At 43.2% G+C, this 21,960-nt stretch overlaps 1 protein-coding gene across 2 annotated transcripts in view; it reads left to right on the plus strand.

Annotated features, from left to right (window-relative positions):
- prkg1.S (protein kinase cGMP-dependent 1 S homeolog) overlaps window positions 1-21,960 on the plus strand; it is a 415,118-nt gene that overhangs the window by 70,592 nt on the left and 322,566 nt on the right. For both annotated transcript variants that reach the window (XM_018227316.2, XM_018227315.2), the window contains exon 2: window positions 21,163-21,329. In XM_018227316.2, coding sequence (XP_018082805.1) covers window positions 21,163-21,329 — 167 coding nt within the window. The remainder of the gene's footprint in view (window positions 1-21,162; window positions 21,330-21,960) is intronic.

Consider the following 21,960-nt stretch of genomic DNA (forward strand, 5'->3'; position numbering starts at 1 on the left):
GTACAGGGAATACCTATGCTGCCATAGTTTTATGGGATCTCTTTGTACAGACTATGAGCAAATTTAGGGGACTGTTCCTGCTGAATTGTGCTTAGTACAGGGAATACCTATGCTGCCATAGTTTTATGGGATCTCTCTGTACAGACTATGAGCAAACTTAGGGGACTGTTCCTGCTGAATTGTGCTTAGTACAGGGAATACCTATGCTGCCATAGTTTTATGGGATCTCTCTGTACAGACTATGAGCAAACTTAGGGGGCTGTTCCTTCTGAATTGTACTTAATGCATGGGACTATCTCATGTGCTGATATTGTTTTATTGCACTATACATTGCACCTTGCTCAGGCCTCAGCCATTGCACCAATTCACACCACGTTGCACACAACAACTGCATGAACTTTGCCCTCCGCTTCCATGAGTATATGGGGTGCGCTTGAGGCGAGGTTCTGTTGTGGGTCCCAGGCACCCCAGTCCGACACGGCATTCACCACTTAGACAATGTTCTTTGGGAATTATTAGCATTCTGGATTTTTGATAGGTAATTGCAACATAACAGGAGGGCTGTGGGACATGGAGAGGAAGGCTGGGACTTTACTTACAGAATAGGATGAGATCTTAAACTGCAGTCATTAACAATTATATATGTGATTCCCAAACTGTGAGACTGGCCCCATTGGTGTTTAGGAGGGCCGAGCCTGGAGACCAGATGGGGTAAGATTTGGGAGAGTCAGTTTAGGGGAGATTTGAAATAAAGGCGCATTAGCTGTCCATTATTCTTGGAACGGCAGTAATTCCAAAGCAAAGATATGAGGCTGGGAGGCACCAGGCAAGATGTCCAAGGGAAGGAGCCGCCTGTTATAGGCCGGAGAAAGTTTCTCTTATGTCTGAGATGAATCATCGGAGCTGGCAGTTTGTCCCCTCTGGAGTAACTGTCACTGCACAACATCACATATATTAGTTCCACTCTGCCGGCGGCTGTGCTCTGGTTAAGGCTCTGGGAAGGGAGGAATCCGGCTCCTTCTCTCGCCTTTACACTCAAAGTATTGGCAGTTGGGCTGCGAGTGCCGCTGTATTAAACACATGGGAAACACATGTCAAAGGGAAGAATGAAACCTTTAAATTCATTAACCCAATCAGATAAGGTCAGAGACAGCCTGCGAGCTGTCCAGCAACTCCCAGCATCCTAACAAAAGAATGAAGCGGAACATTTTTTTAACAGTTTTGCTAATGGAAGTGAATTGCCCTGTAAGCTGCTGTCCCACGAGACCTGCTTATCTTAAATAGTTACAATTGTATCTTTGCTTATCTTAAATTGTTACAAAAGTATCCAAGCTGCTGGCTGTTCTGGGCTCTCTGCCAAAAATTGGTACTGTCCAGCAGTTTGCTCATAGCTTGTACAGAGAGATATGATTAAATGATGCCAGCATGGGTATTCCCCTGTACTAAGTACAATTCAGCAGGAACAGTCCCTAAGTTTGCTCATAGTCTGTACAGAGAGATCCCATAAAACTATGGCAGCATAGGTATTCCCTTTACTAAGCACAATTCAGCAGGAACAGTCCCCTAAGTTTACTCATAGTCTGTACAGAGAGATCCCATAAAACTATGGCAGTATAGGTATTCCCTGTACTAAGCACAATTCAGCAGGAACAGTCCCTAAGTTTGCTCATAGTCTGTACAGAGAGATCCCATAAAACTATGGTAGCATAGGTATTCCCTGTACTAAGCACAATTCAGCAGGAACCACTGCCTACGTTTGCTCATATCAAATTAGAGTATACATGTTTGGATAAGTATTTTGGATATAGTGATGACTTTTTATTCCCCTTTCAAATGTGTCTCTGCAACGCTAGTGATAAATCTCACAACAGGCAAATTGTGAGCCCACCTGCCCACTTAAGAATTCTGTGAGTTTCCCTACATAGAGGCCCCCCCCCTCAGTCAAGCCCTGGACAGATTCTCCCAACGTTTCCATTATAAGTAATGTCTGTGCCCCAGGCTCGGTATAAAAGAGGGGCTTTGCACGGGGACATTAGCATTCTGTTTGGCCAGTGTCAGTATTGAGCTCTTTCATTATTCTCCAAACACCGTAGGGACACGGCACATATTGTATTGGGTTTGATGCAAACGGATCCATCTGCTGAAATACACAGAATCTCCCTTTATGGAAATACCATTATCTGTAGCCTGTTCTCCTTCCAGAAGAGAATTAGCTGTGGCCTGGCATTCTACTCTACCACCACCATTTCCCAACCTGCTTTATTATAGGGTTAACTAATACATTAAAGCTGCTGAAGCCTCCGAGTGGCCACGAGCCCCCCCTTTCTTTCTAATTGCCAGAACTTGGCCTTTGGTTATTCCGTGTCTCTCTAGATCAGTGACTCATGGGCAACACGGTGCTCCCCAACCCCTTGGATGTTGCTTCCAAGAGATGCTTATTTTTAATTCCAGGCTTGTTTTTGTTGTATAAAACCAGTTTTAGTGCCAGAGTCTCCTGTAGTCTGCAGTCCACATAGGGGCTACTAACTGGCCAATCACAGCCTTAATTTCGCACCCCAGGGACTTTTTCATGCGTGTGTTGCTCCCCAATTCTTTTCACATTTGAAGGTGGTTCTTGGGTAAAAAAGGTTGGGGACCCCTGCTCTAGATGTTGGCCTACAGCTTGGTTCTACATAAACAGCAACTGAAGGCTTGTGCCCTTGTGCTCTGGTTTAAAGGAGAAGGAAAGGCTAAAACTAAGTAAGCTTTATCAGAAAGGTCTATATAAATACACCAGTAACCCCTCAAAGTAATGCTGCTCTGAGTCCTCTGTCAAAAGAAACAGCACATTTCTTTCCTTCTATTGTGTACTCATGGGCTTCTGTATCAGACTAACTGTTTTCAGCTTTATCCTCCAGGGCTAGGGCTTGAGCATGCTCAGTTTGCTCCTCTTCCCACCCTGCTGTAATCTGAGCCCAGAGCTATGAGTGAACAGGGAGAGACTCAGGCAGGAAATTATGTCACACCAAGCTAATATGGCAGCTGCTATCCTAAACAAACAGAGAGAGCTTCTAGAGTTTTGTACTCAGACATGGTCAAGCACTCTGCAGAATAAATATAGTCTTATAGTTTGTACTATTGTGGCTAATCTATTGGCAATAAACTCTGTAGCTTTCCTTCTCCTTCAATGCTGTTGTCTAATTGATTGATCCATGCCTTTGCATCAGTTGGGGACAGCCTACAATTTTGGGTCCTTGCAGAAGCTGCTACCCCTGTTACTATTATCCTTTATGGGTGTTAGGGTAACCCTCTTAAAGGGGTAGTTCACCTTTAATTTAACTTTTAATATGTTATAAAATGGCTAATTCTAAGCAACCTTTCAATTGGTCTTCATTCTTTCTTTTTTTTCTTCTTTTTTTATAGTTTTTGACTTCTTCTGACTCTTTTCAGCTTTCAGATTGGGATTCACTGACCCCATCCAAAAAATCACATGCAGCGATTCATTTTCCGAAGTCGTCCGAAGTTTCTTCGGAAGGCAACTTCGGGCGACTTCAGAAAACGAATCGCCGCGTGTGATTAGCGTTCGCGAGTTTTCATTTCAGAGTGAGGGAAGGCGTTCGGGGAGATTGGTTGCCGCTAAGGCGAGGCCATTAGTCGCCAGGCGACTAAATCTCCCCGAAATGCCCATTGTGACCTTACCCTAAAACTGCAAAACAACTGCAAAAACAATAAAAAATAAAAACCAACTGCAAATTGTCTTAGAATATCCACCTGTACATCATAGTGACAGTTAATTTAAAGGTGTACAACCCCTTTTAAGGACCATCCATTTATGCCTTACATTACTAACATACAAAAGAGAAATGGACAGCAGGTTTAGTGGCCCCTGGAAGGGCCCTTGAAAGGGCATTGGATTGCAAACCAGTGTCATAGACCAAAGAAAATAAGGATTTTATTAATATAACAAAGTAAATGACCTGTACTGCTGATACCAGTGCTCTCTGTACAATATATATTGTTTCGGTGTCTATCCCTTTATGTGGAAGAGGCATGTGAGACAATAATGCTGCAAGAACTTGACGGACCCTCTGACCCGTTGCCGTGGAGGTCAGTTTGGCTGAAATCCTTTTTCCTTAAAGTGCCGGCACAGAGAAAATTGCTGTATTGAGCAGGTGATACAATTCCTCATCTCCTGGCAAAGGTTCTGCAGAAATATCGTTGCCTTGAATTGCGGCCATAGCAACTGCACCGGGCCAAGAAATTTCTCCTGTTATCTGATAAAGTCAGTTTTTAAATTGACTTTACCTTTTTAAGAGAGGAATAAACAGGGAGATTGTGGGTTTTCTCTCTGTCAGGCTGCATTTTTCTAGGTTCTGTTAAATATTCTGGTCTTGTTTGTTTGGCATTAGTTGACCTTTTATACTAGTAGACACTGTGGGCTCTGCAGGGACCCATACTTTGCTGGTTGATGTGCAGGAAGGATAATATCACTGGGGAAGTACCATTTCACCTCTGAGCTAAGGGGGGATAAAGGGGAAATAAGACACCCCAGTAAATGATCCTTTGCGTCAAGGCCCATCATTGTCATTCACATCACATTAAAGGGACAGTATATACCTAAAAGCACCTTTGCTAAGAAGGAGCACATTCAACAAGACTTGTGTTGAAATTACATTCTGCCTATTGTTTTAATTTAAAATAAAAATCTATATTTTCCTATTATCTGCTATTATAAAGCCCTCATTTCAAAGTTGGGCTATGTTCCTGGCTGAACTCACCTCCCACTTCCTTTATAAGGGTTGATTCACACGGGACATGTTTTTAAAAGGAGAGTAGCGGCGACTGGTCGCTCGTTTTGTCTGTACATAGAAAGACAGGGCCCCCTATCTGCCTTTAAACAAACAAACCTACCTCTCCCTTATTTAAGCAGCAGCCATTGAGCAGCTCATTATCAGGGGCTTCTCACTAGTCTGGTAATTCATTTTATCTGCTCCTTTGGGACGAGAAGTGACAGGAAGGTTTCGTATTACTGTTTAGGGCAGTGGCACACGGGAAAATTTGTCTTCCGTGATTTTCTTAGTTGCGGCTGCGAGCTACAAATCTCCCGAAAATGCCTTAACATTGCCGGTAATAGGATCCAACCGATCGCTAAATCACCCAAAGTTTCCTCTGGAGGCATATTGGGGCGATTTATCCAATAGTTGGGCATACCACCAGCGATTTCAATGGCTATGGAGAGGCATTTTTGGGAGATTTGTTGCGTCTGAAAAAACGCTTGCGACAAATCTTCTCGTGTGCCACTGCCCTAAGCTACAATATGAAGCCAGTTTCCCTTTATTACTTTCTGTCCCTTCTATTGCCAAAGAAACAGATAAAATGAATTACCAGACTATTGAGAAGCCCCTGATAATAAGCTGCTGAATGGCTGCTGCTGCCCTTAGTGCCACAAATAACAGAAACCATAGATTAAAGGGATACTGTCATGGGAAAAAAACATTTTTTCAAAATGAATCAGTTAATAGTGCTGCTCCAGCAGAATTCTGCACTGAAATCCATTTCTCAAAAGAGCAAACAGATTTTTTTATATTCAATTTTGAAATCTGACATGGGGCTAGACATATTGTCAATTTCCCAGCTGCCCCAAGCCATGTGACTTGTGCTCTGATAAACTTCAATCACTCTTTACTGCTGTACTGCAAGTTGGAGTGATATCACCCCCTCCCTTTCCCCCCCCCAGCAGCCAAACAAAAGAACAATAGGAAGGTAACCAGATAGCAGCTCCCTAACACAAGATAACAGCTGCCTGGTAGATCTAAGAACAGCACTCAATAGTAAAATCCAGGTCCCACTGAGACACATTCATTTACATTGAGAAGGAAAAACAGCAGCCTGCCAGAAAGCATTTCTCTCCTAAAGTGCAGGCACAAGTCACATGACTGCGGGCAGCTGGGAAATTGACAAAATGTCTAGCCCCATGTCAGATTTTAAAATTGAATATAAATAAATCTGTTTGCTCTTTTGAGAAATGGGTTTCAGTGCAGAATTCTGCTGGAGCAGCACTATTAACTGATGCGTTTTGGAAAAAACATGTTTTCCGATGACAGGTTCCCTTAAAATAAGCCGTATTTGTACAGCTAAGGTTAAAAAAAAACAGTCAGTCTTTAATAGTCCTTGTCAGTGGGATTCTGGGAGTTGTAGTGCAGCACCCAATCTTGCCTTATTGTAGCAGAGAAGGAGGCAGTTGGGGGATTTATTTGTAGGATATTCTTGCCTTTATCTCTGGCTGCAGTTGCAGATACTGTTAGTGTTTGGGGATGATTCACTCATTTCACACCTATCCAAGTGCTCATTGTTTGTCCTATGGCTAAAAGCAATCTCTACATCTGTCTCAGGATAGAGAGGGAGGGAGGGGAACAGTCACGGGAACGTTGGCTCTATCATCAGACACATCATGGGCATATAATTAGCCAGCTGGCAGTCTCTGTTTTCTGCATGTGGCAGTTGGTCGAACAGGCAGTTGCTTATTTATAGTTCACATTGATACAATGATCCTTTATATCTATAAATAAGGGGTACCGGTTCCTTTCAGTTACTCAGAAACTGAACCAAACTTACTTTATATAAAGCAAATAGACTGGTGCTCCGTCACTGCAGAGCCCCCCCCCCAGATCTCCCCGTGTGCCGCTCAGCAATAAATTATGGATTCAATTTGCACATTTCGAATTTTCATATGATGATTATAAACAGCGCACGGCGTTCAACGAGCCTTAATTTGTCTCCGATTAAATGACTTGTACCTTGGATGGCAAGTAATGTGCAATTAGATGTTAAAGGAGCAGGCACCCCTGGCAGTGCTGAATTTAACAGGGGGCATGTGGGTCCTGGGACACCCCTTTGTCATTCAGACATGAAGGATAAGAAACTCCGGGGGGCTCCTTTGTGTTGGAGATCACTGTGTTCTGCACTGATCACTGTCATAGCCCAAGTGCTGCATATGGGACATAATAAAATTAAAGGAGAAATAAAGCCAAAATAGTCGCACATATAAAATTTGACGTTTGCGTCAATTGACTTCAATGTGTTTCCTGAATTATTTGGCGTTATTTACACAGGTTCACCCATCACTACTTATTTGCCCTTGATGCTGCTGACTGGCATTGCTTGCTACAGAAATGACATCAGCTTTCCTCCAATCCATAGGCACCATACCAGATGAAAATGTATTGGAGAAAATCAGAAATAGGGGCCGGTCTAAAACTGAACTAAGCTCTCTTAGAACCGGGGGTGTATGCCATCTGGCCCTGGAGCCTTGTTTACATTCAGGCTTTATGAATTATATCCTGAGTCAGCCACTGACTAGACTGACCTGAGCCATCAAGTGCAGCTATGAAATGAGCCTGGGAACTCTGATTCTTCTATTGTATACACTGAACAAAAGAACTGATTTTCTGTATCTGTTACAACCATGCTGGTACCATTATTTAAAGGAGAAACACTCTCAACCTGCATCTCTTTACTATTAATATACGTTAAAAGCTTTTTTGAGGTTAGTCTTAGCCTCAGCCGCAATGCACTCCTTATTTCCTATTTTTGTCTGGGAATTTCAGGTCAACAACATCGAATAAATTGCCCAGTGCTGTTGTAGTGACTAACCAAATAGGGGAACCAATCACTCTCATGTCTGTCACAAAAACAGCTAGTGGGATTGTTGGCTGTTCAGCATGTGAGATGGGGAGTCTCCCGATGAGACTGGCAGAGACTAATATAACACTGCGGCCACAGTCATTCATTTAAAGCTTGCAGAATAAAGGGCTAGTGATGGGCGCTAATGCCTCTCTTTTAATAATGATTCAGATCGGCGGTGTGATTGCTCCAGGAACATGATGGATTGTAAGGGAAATGCAGCGGAGGTTAACGCCACGGAGATGTGGAATGAAAGGTTTCCATCGGAAATGACTCATTTAGCTAATTTATAACCCAGCGCTTGTTCATTTCTGGCAGCCTTTGTGTTTCCCTCTGCTCCGCCGCCACTTTATAAATGTGTAAGAGGAACCGTAGAAAAATGGAGTCCATGGAAGCTGGGAACTATGAAAAGGAAACTGTTGGTGTAATTGTTATCCAGAATCCATTTGGTCAGTTTGACTCTCCATTCATATGTCCCAATTAGGGATGCACCGACAGTGTCGGACTGGCCCGGCGGGATACCGGGAAAAAACCTGGTGGGCCCCGACCCCTAATGGGTCCCCGCCGGGCCAATCCCACGTCCCGATCATACTTGAAAGTAAAAAAGCTTTTTCTATGTGCCGCGCAGCACCATTTGCGCATGTGCGCGGCACCTTTCAGTGAGGAGCGGTGCCTACACGCAGGCGCGCCAAGCAGCGCCTTCGTGCAAGCGTGCTCAGTGTGTCATAGTAGGGAGGCAGGGGGGTCGGAGGGGGCCCTGGACATTAGTCCCGGTGGGCCCCGGGCCCCCCAGTCCGACCCTGTGCACCAAATCCAGGATTCAGTTCGGGATTCGGCCAGGATTTGGCCTTTTTCAGCAGGATTCGGATTAGGCTGAATCCTTCTGCCCAGCCGAACTGAATCCTAATTTGCATATGGAAATTAAGGGCGGGGAGGGAAATTGCGTGACTTTTTGTCACAAAACAAAGAAGTAAAAAATGTTTTCCCCTTCCCACCCCTAATTTACATATGCAAATTAGGATTCGGATTCAGCTTCGGACAGGCAAAAGGAGTCGTCTAATACGAAACCTAGTTAAAAAGGCCATATCCCGAACCGAATCCTGGATTTTGAATAGAAACAGGTTTTGGTGATTAATGTGTTCCTTGCTTGAGGGGGATCCGACCCACGGCTAAGGAAACGCAACCCTCAGGCTGGAAAAGGTTTCAATGGAAGACGCCATCTGTTACTTTGTATCACAGCAAGTCGTTATTTATTTAGTTCATGAAAAGATCCTGTGTAACTGAAAATATCATGTAAATGTAGCCCAGGCACACTCACACCTAAAGAAAGAGTCCTTCACGGAACCGATTTTTGAGACCTGGACCCGACCTGAACCCGAAACCCGAACTGCAACCCCCATATTTACCTGCCGACTGGATCCGCTTCCCAACCCGGCCGCAACTGCCTTATCCGCAACCCGATCTGCAACCCACTGACCTCCATTAAACAGGAAGTGATGTTGCTCCAAATCATCATCAAAAGTGGGCGGAGACAGAAAAAAAGTTTTGTATAATTTTAAAAGGAATAAAAAAAAAAAGACAAGACCCACAACCCGACCCACAACCCACATCTATACCAGCAACTAAAAATCCTACCCTTATTCCTCCTGCAGTGCAGTCTATGTTCATGTGCTGATCCAACAGGAGAGGGGGGAAACTGCTAAAATATTTGTCAGGAAGTGTCTGGCAGTGGCCCCAAAATAACCAAGGAGAGGAATACGAAGGGGCCCTGGCAATGTAGTAGGGCCCCAATATAAATGAGGATCCTCCATCAGTTGCGGACCTACAGCAGCAATAATACTATGCTGTACAAGTGCAACATATTGGGCACATAGTAATAATCTCCTTCTAGCCTTTAGGGCCCCGTTCCATTGTGATGCTGCTGCTACACCAGATTTGACATCTCAAACGCGTGAGTCTCACAGGCTCGATCTTGTGAAACCGCCGCTGTAAATTGCACCGTATCACTGTGTGTTCATTCCCCATATCATCCCATTCTCCTGCGCGGCTATAAATAGGCGAGAAAAGCTCGAGAGTCACATTTCCATGTTAATTCTCCTTTCTTTCTCACATTGTGATGGCAGCAGATATCAATTCCTCGGGACACAGTCCCGACTTCCAGTGATTGACCGTAACGCCGATACAATACCAAAAGGCTTTTTATAGGCTAAAGCTTGGCAGGGGCAATGGTTGCAGCAACACTTATTATTCTTTTAGTTCTACAAACCCTGTATCTGCGCATTCAACGCTGTTTCCCTGCAATGCCACCTCCCTCGCCCCTCAACGATTATCTTTTGCTGAATTTCCGGTTTAAAAAATGGAAATTCGCCTCTTAAATGTACCAGGAGCGGCTTTTTTCTTGGAGCTGATCCTGAGTCAAGTTTTAGAACTCTCCTCATTGGCACAACGACCCTGTGCACATTTACTTTCCCTTTTCTTCCTGGTTTGTCCATGAACTAGCGGGTGGGTTTGGAACACATCTGGCCAGGTCTATGGCAGATAAAATTGGAAATGGTGGTATTTTAGACCACACCCCTTAGTTACTTGGCCACACCCAGATATAAGCAGCCTTTCCCAAACCATTCCTACTTTCTGATAAACCCTACACCTTGGTTACTTATTAGTTCCACAATCAGGTCCAGTGTCCAAAATAATGGGGCTGCGTATTAGGAAATAAGCAGGGGGGCCCTCTCTATGCTCCTTGCCTTGGTCTTCTCCAACCAACCCCTAGTATCCCAAAACCCCACCCACATCCCACCAAATTCTGCCAACATCCACAAGCTCCACCCCTTTTGCAACCTACAAATCTCACCATTCCCCTCTGCCAGGGTTGCCAGGTTGGCCGTTTTCCAGCCAAATTGGGCTACTAATTTAAAGCCCAGGCAAGTTTTGAAAGTACAAACTAGTCAAGGTATGGATTTGGGCTACTTTTTGGGTTTTTTTGGTTTGTACTTTGGAAACCAGCCAAAGTTTTTTTTCTGCATCTCCCAATGCATGTTGGGTAATGTAGTTTTTGTTTAACAATTTGCCGACTGCCAAGTTTAATGTAAGACTACAATACCCTGCATGCAATGGGACTGACTTTTGTAGAAGTCGGGAGTTACCAGATTTTGGGCTCTGCACCCGAGTTTCCCATCACTCTTAAGCATTCTCGCGTTTTCTGGTGACTTTCCTCAATTTTCAGCAAAAATCTGCTGGTCACCAAAATGTCTAGAGCTTGAGCTGTTTTACCAATATCTATTGAAATTGTATATGACTTAGGGCCTTATGGGGCCCCTATACCTCCCCCCTTTATAGTTACTCCCACAGTGACGGGTGAATCTGTCTCATTCTGCTTCATGGAAAAATTAGCGAAACACTGAAAATGAAATTTTCACATATACTCATTTCATTTTTAGACTTTTTTTCACTGCACATATTGTGCTATTTTTGTGCTACTTTTGAAGCACCTCTTGGCTAGTTTTGGGCTGCTTTTGTAGCTGACTTTGGCTTGTTTTGAAAATTAGACCGGACAACCCTGACTGTGGTACCCCGGTGTGCAATGTAGGACTGTCGGAAAATAAGAGCAATCGTGAGTGAGATTATTTCTACACATTTTATGGGGAGTCCTGTCCGTGTTTGGGTGTAAGAGGGTGTGATCAGGCATATTATATTCAGGGAGTCTAATAGCCTAATTACCTGGGCCTCCTGAATGGGCTAACTACAGTAAGTAATATGGGACCCCATGATTTCTGATAGTGGCCATAACTGTAATGCCAGGACTGTTTATACCAACCATCTCTAATAAACATGACATGGGACTCTAGAAACCCCAAACTGCACCAGGATAATCTATAACCTCACAGTGGCGGAACTACCGGAGGAGCAGGGGGTGCGAGCGGGCCCCGGCAGTCCGTTCGCCGCCCCCCTCTAGGATCGCTACTGTAACCTCAAGTGTCTCCTTGGTGGTGATATCACTCCAACTTGCAGTAAAGCAGTAAAGAGTGATTTAAGTTTATCAGAGAACAAGTCACATGACTGGGGGCAGCTGGGAAACTGACAATATGTCTAGCCCCATGTCAGATTTCAAAATTAAATATAACAAAATCTGTTTGCTCTTTTGAAATGGATTTCAGTGCAGAATTCTGCTGGAGCAGCACTATTAACTGATGTGTTTTGAAAAAAAACATGTTTTCCCATGACAGGATCCCCTTAAACAGGATTTTCTTCTGTTCAGTCCCGGCTGTAGCTACAAAGATGCTTCCTAGCTGTAAATCCTGTTACGTCCTGTAATAGAGAAGAATAAACTAGTTCTAGTCTTGTTTTTAAATGGCTCTTCTGCATCTTCTTTGCTGTAAGATATTAATGTCCTAAATGATTGTTCCTTTTAATATACTGGACCCTGGACGAAGGTTGACCTCCCTACCTGGCCTCTGCTGGGGCTGCAAGTAGAAAAAGGTACACGGGGGGCCGGAGGGAGACTGCAACTTGGGCAGGGGGGCTTTGGTAACTCAGGGGGGTGTGGGTGGTCCTGAGGCAGAAGCCACAGTGGGCCCCTCGCCCCCCAGCCCGATTCTGACTACATTTAAAGGGAAAGAGCAACTGGGATGAGCAGGGCCGCCATCAGGTCGGGACTGGAATTCTATAAGGGACACTAGGGCAGTAGGAGACCTGGGCAGATGCAATTTAAAGACAGAAAGGATTGAGTAGGTTGTGGGCAGGTTGCCTGGAGATATCAGGTGCTTGGTTAAGTGTTCTTACAACTGGGCCCCATTCTCTTAGTAGGCAGGGCTATAAAGCCACAGAACTGGGTGGGACCAAAGCCCCCCCCAACAGGGACTGGGCAACAAAACGATCTTCTACGGCACCTGGGCAAGGCCACATCCAAGTGGGTTAAGGGGTATAGCAGTGGGTTAATAACGCAAACAAAGGCAGTTGTGTTGGCTTGAGTGGTTGGCACCAGATAGGGATGGCATGCAGATGCAATGCAGACACATATCACCCTGGGTAAGCGCTTATATGATAAAGTCCCATTGTGCATGCTAATTAATTTTATTGTCTGCGTCTGGCACATCAGTCACCGTTCCTGTGCCCTTGGACGACAGATCTGGAATGAAGAATCATTAACGCAAATGCAATTAAGTCAGGAATATGGAGGCGGCGCCGTGTCACCAAACAGCCAAGGAAAAGTTCAAGAGCGCGAGAATGTTGTTGTCTGACATTTAAGGGCTCATTTACAGCTGATTGGTTGCTGTTCCAAAATCAAGAGAAAAAGGTGAAAAACACAATTTCCATTGATGCCTTTAATATGGCGTATAATGGCCTATCAAATAACTGTGGGTCAGCCACTGCTGTAAAAATGGCACGTAACTAAAAGTTTTCATTATTTTCAGCACTTTTGTTTTTGTAACATTGGGTAGGGCTCGGCTCTGTGTGCCGGGGAGACGGAGCAGCCCGAGGCTATGCAATATTTTCATTTAAATGCGACTACTGCTATTGAAATTTAGGTCAAATCGATGCCCATTAAGCCCTGTAATAATACGTTGCACCATAAAAAAAGTGACATTTGTTTTGCAATGTTAAAGGGATACTGTCATGGGAAAATTTTTTTTTTCAAAACACATCAGTTAATAGCGCTGCTCCAGCAAAATTCTGCACTGAAATCCATTTCTCAAAAGAGCAAACAGATTTTTTTGTATTCAATTTTGAAATCTGACATGGGGCTAGACATTTTGTCAATTTCCCAGCTGCCCCAAGTCATGTGACTTGTGCCTGCACTTTAGGAGAGAAATGCTTTCTGGCAGGCTGCTGTTTTTCCTTCTCAATGTAACTGAATGTGTCTCAGTGGGACATGGGTTTTTACTATTGAGTGTTGTTCTTAGATCTACCAGGCAGCTGTTATCTTGTGTTAGGGAGCTGTTATCTGGTTACCTTCCCATTGTTCTTTTGTTTGGCTGCTGGGGGGAATAGGGAGGGGGTGATATCACTCCAACTTGCAGTACAGCAGTAAAGAGTGATTGAAGTTTATCAGAGCACAAGTCACATGACTTGGGGCAGCTGGGAAATTGACAAAATGTCTAGCCCCATGTCAGATTTCAAAATTGAATATAAAAAAATCTGTTTGCTCTTTTGAGAAATGGATTTCACTGCAAAATTCTGCTGGAGCAGCACTATTAACTGATTCATTTTGGACAAAAACTTTTTTTCCCATGACAGTATCCCTTTAACAACAAACGGAGAGGATAATTAAATCAGGAGGTGTAATCGGATTAGGCAGCGTGGCCGGCCTGGGAGAGACGCTAGTGAGGTTGCTGTGCAATGTGGTTAAGGCCACGGATCCCCAGAACCTGGAAGTCCTCTGTTCCCTCCGCCATGATCACGGATCCATCTTGATAACGGCAGCGGCACTGACACTAATGCTGTGCTTGTGTATCAGACTCACTACATTAGTCCACACATAATGGACAGTCACATCATTAGCCCCTTCTATTTCATTGTTCGCACAAGATTTAAGGGTTAAGGGGCTCCAGGCAATTGGATCACCCCCTAACTCTTTACAGATTCAAATTGCATGATCTCTGCCTGGCCTAGTCATCCAACTGTCAGGGCAAGCCAGGTTGATACAATCAATTGGCCCAAGGGTCAACAATCAGATCACACGGGGGACCAAGGCCTGTTGCGAAGGGACTTCTTCCATGTCTTCATGATTAGACGCTCCACACATTAGGGACACATGACTAACAATGAGTGGAGGGATGGAGAGACAGGTGGGTGAGTTTGGAAGAAAAAGCAATGCTCTGAATCCATTTCCTGCAGTCATTTTATCGGCATATTTTGGGCTAATGCAATGCTCTAAATCAGCTTTCTCCAGTTACTTTACTTTTATATTTGGGGTAAATGCAATGCTCTGTATTCGTTGTTTTTTTTATTGCAGTGATGTTACTGGCATATCTGGGGTTAATGCAATGCTCTAAATCAGCTTTCTGAAGTTACCTAACTTCTATATTTGGGGTAAATGTAAAGCTCTGCGTTCGTTTTTTTATTGCAATGATGTTACTGGCATATCTGGGGTTAATGCAATGCTCTAAATCAGCTTTCTCCAGTTAGCTAACGTCTATATCTGGGGTAAATGCAATGCTTTGATTGAGATTTGTGCAGTGATCTCAGGATAATGCACATAATCCATTTTCTGCAGTAACCTTGCTGGCATATCTGGAGTTAATGCAATGCTCCAAATCAGTTTTCTGAAGTGATCTTACTGGCATAGCTGCTATTAATGCAGTACTCTTAATCAGTCGTCTACCGTTACCTAATTCCATATGTTGGGTTCATGCATTGCTCTAAATCACCTTTCTGAATTTACCTAACTTCTATATCTGAAGTTAAATTAATGCTCTGATTCAGTTTTCTGCAGAGATCTCTGGTTAATGCAAAGCACAGAACTTATTTTTTGCAGTCAACCGTGCTGGCAATTCTGGGGTTAATGCAATTCCCCAAATCAGTTTTCTGCAGTGATCTTACTGGCATATATGTGGTTAATTCAATGCTCTTAATCAGTCTCCTACCGTTACATAACTTCCATATGTGGGGTTGATGCAATGCTCTGAATCTGTTTTCTGTAGTGATTCTACTGCCATGTCTGGGGTTAATGTAGTGTGCTGAATCAATTTTCTGAAAGACCTTACTGGCTGTCTGGGTGATTACAGCTAAAAGAAGAGCCAGAGGGGGCACAGGTAAGAGTGTACAGTCAAGGATATTTAACACCTCACATTATCTTAGACCCGACCCCGGTTTTACATTTGCTTTCGTCTCGTGTGTTGATGAGACAGCCCTGTTGTCCCCAATGATTACAGAGCCCATGAAGTTCATGTCAGGTGAAGTCATTAATATTCTAATGCTGAAAGAATAGAGTAAGTGAGTTTCTCACCCGTGTAAATGCACCCTAAGCGCAGCTTCTTATAAAACAAACCCCAAAGCCCCCATGTTTTATTCATTTTATTTAAACATTTATATACAGGGATCTCCAGCAACCTGGAAACAAGAACTGAGGAACATTCCTTTCTGAATAGACAGATCCAAAGATATCGTGTGTTCCATTCAGTATAACATAAACGGGAGTCGGAGATGGAGCAGAGACACAGGGCCAAATGTACAGCTTTTAGCTAGAGATATAGATAGAGCCACTATACCCCTTGCTTTTCCCAGACAGTTATGGGATCTCACTGTATAGACTATGAGCAAACTTAGGGACTGTTCCTGCTGAATTGTGCTTAGTACAGGGAATACCTATGCTGCCATAGTTTTATGGGATCTCTCTGTACAGACTATGAGCAAACTTAGGGGACTGTTCCTGCTGAATTGTGCTTATTACAGGGGAATACCTATGCTGCCATAGTTTTATGGGATCTCTCTGTACAGACTATGAGCAAACTTAGGGGGCTGTTCCTGCTGAATTGTGCTTAGTACAGGGAATACCTATGCTGCCATAGTTTTATGGGATCTCTCTGTACAGACTATAAACAAACTTAGGGACTGTTCCTGCTGAATTGTGCTTAGTACAGGGAATACCTATGCTGCCATAGTTTTATGGGATCTCTCTGTACAGACTATGAGCAAACTTAGGGGACTGTTCCTGCTGAATTGTGCTTAGTACAGGGAATACCTATACTGCCATAGTTTTATGGGATCTCTCTGTACAGACTATGAGCAAACTTAGGGGCTGTTCCTGCTGAATTGTGCTTAGTACAGGGGAATACCTATGCTGCCATAGTTTTATGGGATCTCTCTGTACAGACTATGAGCAAACTCGGTGGGAGCGAGACGGACTCTATAACATTTAATTACTATTGACTCCTTTCAAATATTTTCCACACAAGAAAATCCTCTTGGCTCACGGGAGAGGGGGGACTGCGCCAGCCAATTATATCCCAGCGTTCTAATTATTCTCTAATTAACAGGACCTCTTACCTGTCATCCAGGAATTGTATTGTCTGTCAGTATGGAGTGTGAACAGACATCATTACCAATACTCAGATTCAGAGGGGCCGCAAGCTTTGCACTTGGTCTGTCAGTGATGGGGGGGTTGCCCTTCGAAGCAGAATCTGTGGGTTTTATTCTGTTAACCCATTTCACTGCTGTCATTATCATTTATCTTGCGCCAGCAGGTGCCACAGCGATGTCCTACTGAGTCCCACCCATGACACAGCCTGTGATTAAGTTCCTTAGTGCACAAAACGCGTAAGGCTTTCTGTGCATCTTCTATTTGCCTGAAACAAAGTCTGTAGTTCCTTTACTTACTGTCTGTGGGCTCTGTGAGCGTCTGCTGGTTCCTTCTTGGTCTGATACCTCCACCTTGAACTCTAGGTCTAGGACATGTGCACCCGGACCCCATGAGTAACCTGGAAAGATCCTCTACTTGCACTGACACGCAACAACAATTTTCCTATTATAACACTCATGACACCTGCCCAATACAGTCAGCTGAGCAGGGACAAGTATATCAAATACACTCACCCAGTAGAAATATATTATTTTATTATTGATTCCTTTAAACACCCCAACCACACTGTTAATCGCCTTCCACTGAAAGCAAATTTGGGGAAGCCCTTAGGGTCCTCCAATGTGACCGTAGGTGCAGCCCATGGGAAGCAGAGGAATGAGCCCCCCGGCTATGGGTGAGAGAGTGGGAAAAAATGGGTAAATATATGAAGCAATGGCCATACATAGAAAACAGCATCATTAAAGTTTGTCCATTAACTGTCTCCATTTAATAACAGACTCTCCATTTACACGATGTCTCTCGCCTTTATTTAAATTGCATAAACGGAGAAGGTTCCCGAATGGGTTTATTTCAGAAGTGTCTTTTTATCCTTGGCCGGGGAATAGGAAGGTGAATGTACAATCCATCTGAGCTCTAATGTCTCAACAAAAGTGTCTAGACTTCTGGCCCATTGCTGTTTAGTGAGTGAAATGATCCCTGCAATAAAGTGCCAGGCTATAGGGCATTCTGTGCCATTCTCATGTACGTCACAGCACTCATCACTTATTGTGCCATCACCATCTGATTCCTAATATCTGAATTATCATTCCCATACAGTTCAGCAGCATCTTCAACTCACCTACATTATGTATGGGGGCTGCCTGCACTGCTTAACTGCAGGTGAACATTATCTATTTGTCATCTATCCATCTATCTATATCTATCCATCTATCTATCATCTATCTATCTATCTATCTATCTATCTATCTATCTATCTATCTATCTATCTATCTATCTATCATCTATCTATCTATCTATCATCTATCTATCTATCTATCTATCTATCTATCTATCATCTATCTATCTATCTATCTATCTATCTATCTATCTATCTATCTATCTATCTATCATCTATCTATCTATCTATCATCTATCTATCTATCTATCTATCATCTATCTATCTATCTATCTATCTATCTATCTATCTATCTATCATCTATCTATCTATCTATCTATCTATCTATCTATCATCTATCTATCTATCTATCTATCTATCTATCTATCTATCTATCATCTATCTATCTATCTATCTATCTATCTATCTATCTATCATCTATCTATCTATCTATCTATCTATCTATCTAGAGATTGATAGATAGATGATAGATAGATGATAGATAGATAGATGATAGATAGATAGATAGATAGAGATTGATAGATAGATAGATAGATAGATAGATAGATAGATAGATAGATATGTGACAGCTAGATAGATAGTTGATACCTAATAGATATATGATAGATATATAGATAGATAGAAATAATAGATAGATAAAATGATAGATAGATATGGATAAAATGATTGATAGATAGAGAGAGATAGATAGAGATAGATAGATAGATAGATAGATAGAGATAGATAGATAGATAGATTGATAGATAGATAGATATGTGACAGCTAGATAGATAGTTGATACCCAATAGATATATGATAGATAGATAGATAGAGGATATATAGATATATAGATAGACAGAAATAATAGATATAGATAAAATGATGGATAGATAGATATAGATAAAATTATGGATAGATAGATACATGACAGATGTTATAGATATTCCCCAATTACAGTCACTTCCCTGGATACCTTCTTGCCTTCCTCTCACTTGCTGTAGGGAGAATATCACCCACAGAGATAAGGTGATTGATATGGAAATATAAGCAACAGACAAAATAGAAAACATTTGGCTGTTCTGTGTATCTGAGGCCCATTATACGGCAATGACTGCAGTCTATCAGTTCTTAGGGGCATTACAGCCGGGCGCTTTCATTTATTCGCATGTGAACGAGCCGCGTTACCAGCCGGAAAGCAAATAGTTGGCAATCTGGTGGTGAGCGACCCCATCTATCTTTAGTGGAACATAAAAACAATCTTGTTTATACAACGTCTCTCTCTCTGCCGGGTAAATGTGCAATTGGGAAGTCCCCTGATAAAATGCCTCCAAATGTTTGCCAGTCCCACGGCCCATATTCATGAAATAGCTGAGCCATTACAAATGATGAGTGGGCGACCAGTGGCGGGATGCGGAGCTGATGACGGAACGTTGCACAGAATGTGGAAGGGAAAACTCCTGATATTAATATTATACATTCTCAGTGTCGGACTGGGACACCAGGGGCCCACCCAAAAATCTTAGACCAGGGGCCCACTCTCAGTACTATTATAATTCTTCTCCTCGCACAAAGGGTTTGGTTCTCTTTTAAAGCAATAAGTGATTGGTGCATGACTGCACAATGGGGAGGGAATTTTTAAATAAATCTGGGAAACCATTATATAAAAGGAAAATAAGTCCTTGATGCCTCTCATGAAGCTGAGCTGTCAGCGAAACGCGTAGGGCAGCATAGGTGGACGGTGGTGAGTGCAGCTCCCACTTGCTCCCCACATAGATAGGCATGAGCTCATTGTTGTAATCACTGCATTGCAGTTAAGCAATTTGACATTGGTAACTCATTAATGGCACAATATTGATTATATGGAATCCACCGTTCCACTCGGTGCGGTTTCTAACTATATGTATCTTTAAGGACAGTGTCCTGCACTGCTTGTTATCTATAGAGCAGCGTGTCTGTATGTGAATGGGCAACATGTCTTAATGGAACACGGAGTAAAAGGTTACGTTTTATGTACATTGTTGCAATCGCTATCCGAACTGGTCAGCTAGTAACACAACGAGGAAGAGTGTGTAATATACATTGTACTCTAGTTTGTTGCAAGTTTGTAAATGATAATTTGAATAGTGATGTCATCAGTTATAAACGGTGACTAGTGATGTCATCAGTTATAAACGGTGAGTAGTGATGTCATTTCTGTCACATGACTCACTGAAACTTGTATATTATAATAAATAAAGTACCCCCTGTTGCAAAATATGAGGATATTAGAAGTTACCTCGGAGTTCCACGGCCGAATATGGTCATGAAGTTCCTCGGTAACTTATAATATCCTTATAATTTACAAGAGGGGGTACTTAATTCACTATATTATTAACAAGGCTCATTATCTCTCATTAACATGAAACCAGGCAGTTGATAGGTCACACCAAATACACAGGCCTGGATCTCTAAATGGCCCGCCCCTAGGCCAGTGGCTTCTGGCGGCCACCCTTCCTTGCACACACGTATGTACGCACGCAAGCCCCGCCTTCACAATGGAGCACTGGAGATTACACGTGCAGCAGAGTTAAAGGACTGAGCATCCCCAGTGCTCCTGGAAAAACTAGATTGCAGCTGGGCGAGCATAAAATTATGCCGCCCGAGACCCGAGCCTTTGTGGCCTCACCACAAATCTGGGCCTGCAAATATATATCCCCAAGTGTCCCGTTTTCTATGGGACAGTCATGATTTTGACAGCGCAGCCCGCACTCTCGGGTTTTTATTTAAATGTCCTGATTTTCTCTTTGATCTCCTGCACTGAACAACCACAAAAAGAGAATCAACGTTTCTGAAACTCAATTAAAATAAGAGACTTTTTGGAGGAGAGCACCTACTCTTAGATACATTTGTAACCATTTAAGATAAGCAAAGATACAATTGTAACAATTTAAGATAAGCAGGTCTCATGGGGGGAACTGAGACGCACAGCTTAAAGGGCAAAACTGTTATAACACATAAAACATGGCCCAAAAACTCCCATAACCTACCAAATTTTATAAAATGGACATGGTAATTAGTGGGTGTGAATTGAAACAAACTGTTGTCCCTGTCCAATTGCTAAAGCAGCTCAGCAATTGGGGTTCCACAATCTTAGACCCTCAGATGTTGCCGGACTACAACTACCAGAATCCTCATGGCTATTGGGAGCTGTAGTCCAGCAACATCTTGGGAGCCAAGGTTCAGAAACACGGCAGTACATATGTCATGTGACGCCCTAACACATGATAATAATGATTTCCCATTGGGGTTCCTGGAGTGGGATGAGTAATTAACGTGTTTCTCCCTTCAGGTCTAAGGAATTAATTAAGGAAGCGATTCTGGACAACGACTTCATGAAAAACCTGGAAATCTCCCAGATCCAAGAGATTGTGGATTGTATGTATCCCGTAGAATATGGAATGGACAGCTGCATCATCAAGGAAGGGGACGTGGGCTCGCTGGTGTATGTCATGGAAGGTACAACATATTTCCTCCATTTTCATTGCATTGGCCTTAATTGGGAACACTCTCCTGACAAGAGCATCCTATTACATATTTATATAGATTTTAGTGCACTCCAGTGGCACCCCCCTCCCCGCGGGACTGGGTGCAGGGATCCATTAGGCAGAAGTTGAGACTAGACTAGTCCAATGGACCCATTCAGGGGAGGAGCAGGGTGGCATAAACTGGAAAATGATGACGTCACTATTTAGGGGTGGGTGCAGGGAGTCTTACTAAGGATATAGATTAGAACACGCTGATGACAGCTTTAGGGGAGGGAGAGAGTTTTTATTGTGTTAGAGAAGAACATTGTTATGAGTGGAGCAGGACCAGTGGTTTCACTGTTTAAATTGAAAGTTGGCCCAGGGTTGGGCAGGTTCATCCCAGGGACATTAGCCTCAGGTAGGACTGGGTGGTGGCCCATCCTCTTAGGTGACATGCTTGCACCAACCCCCACCCCAGTGATGTCACCCAGCCAACCCAGTCTATTTGTGACATCATCACAGCAGGCTGGGTTGAGAATGTACTTTGGGTGTGGTTTTTGAAGCAGTTTGCTAGGATCAGGTGTGGGTTAAAAAGTCTCCTATCACTAACTTTTATGACTGGT

Source organism: Xenopus laevis, chromosome 7S (assembly GCF_017654675.1).
Source record: "Xenopus laevis strain J_2021 chromosome 7S, Xenopus_laevis_v10.1, whole genome shotgun sequence".
Taxonomy (NCBI): Eukaryota; Metazoa; Chordata; class Amphibia; order Anura; family Pipidae; genus Xenopus; species Xenopus laevis.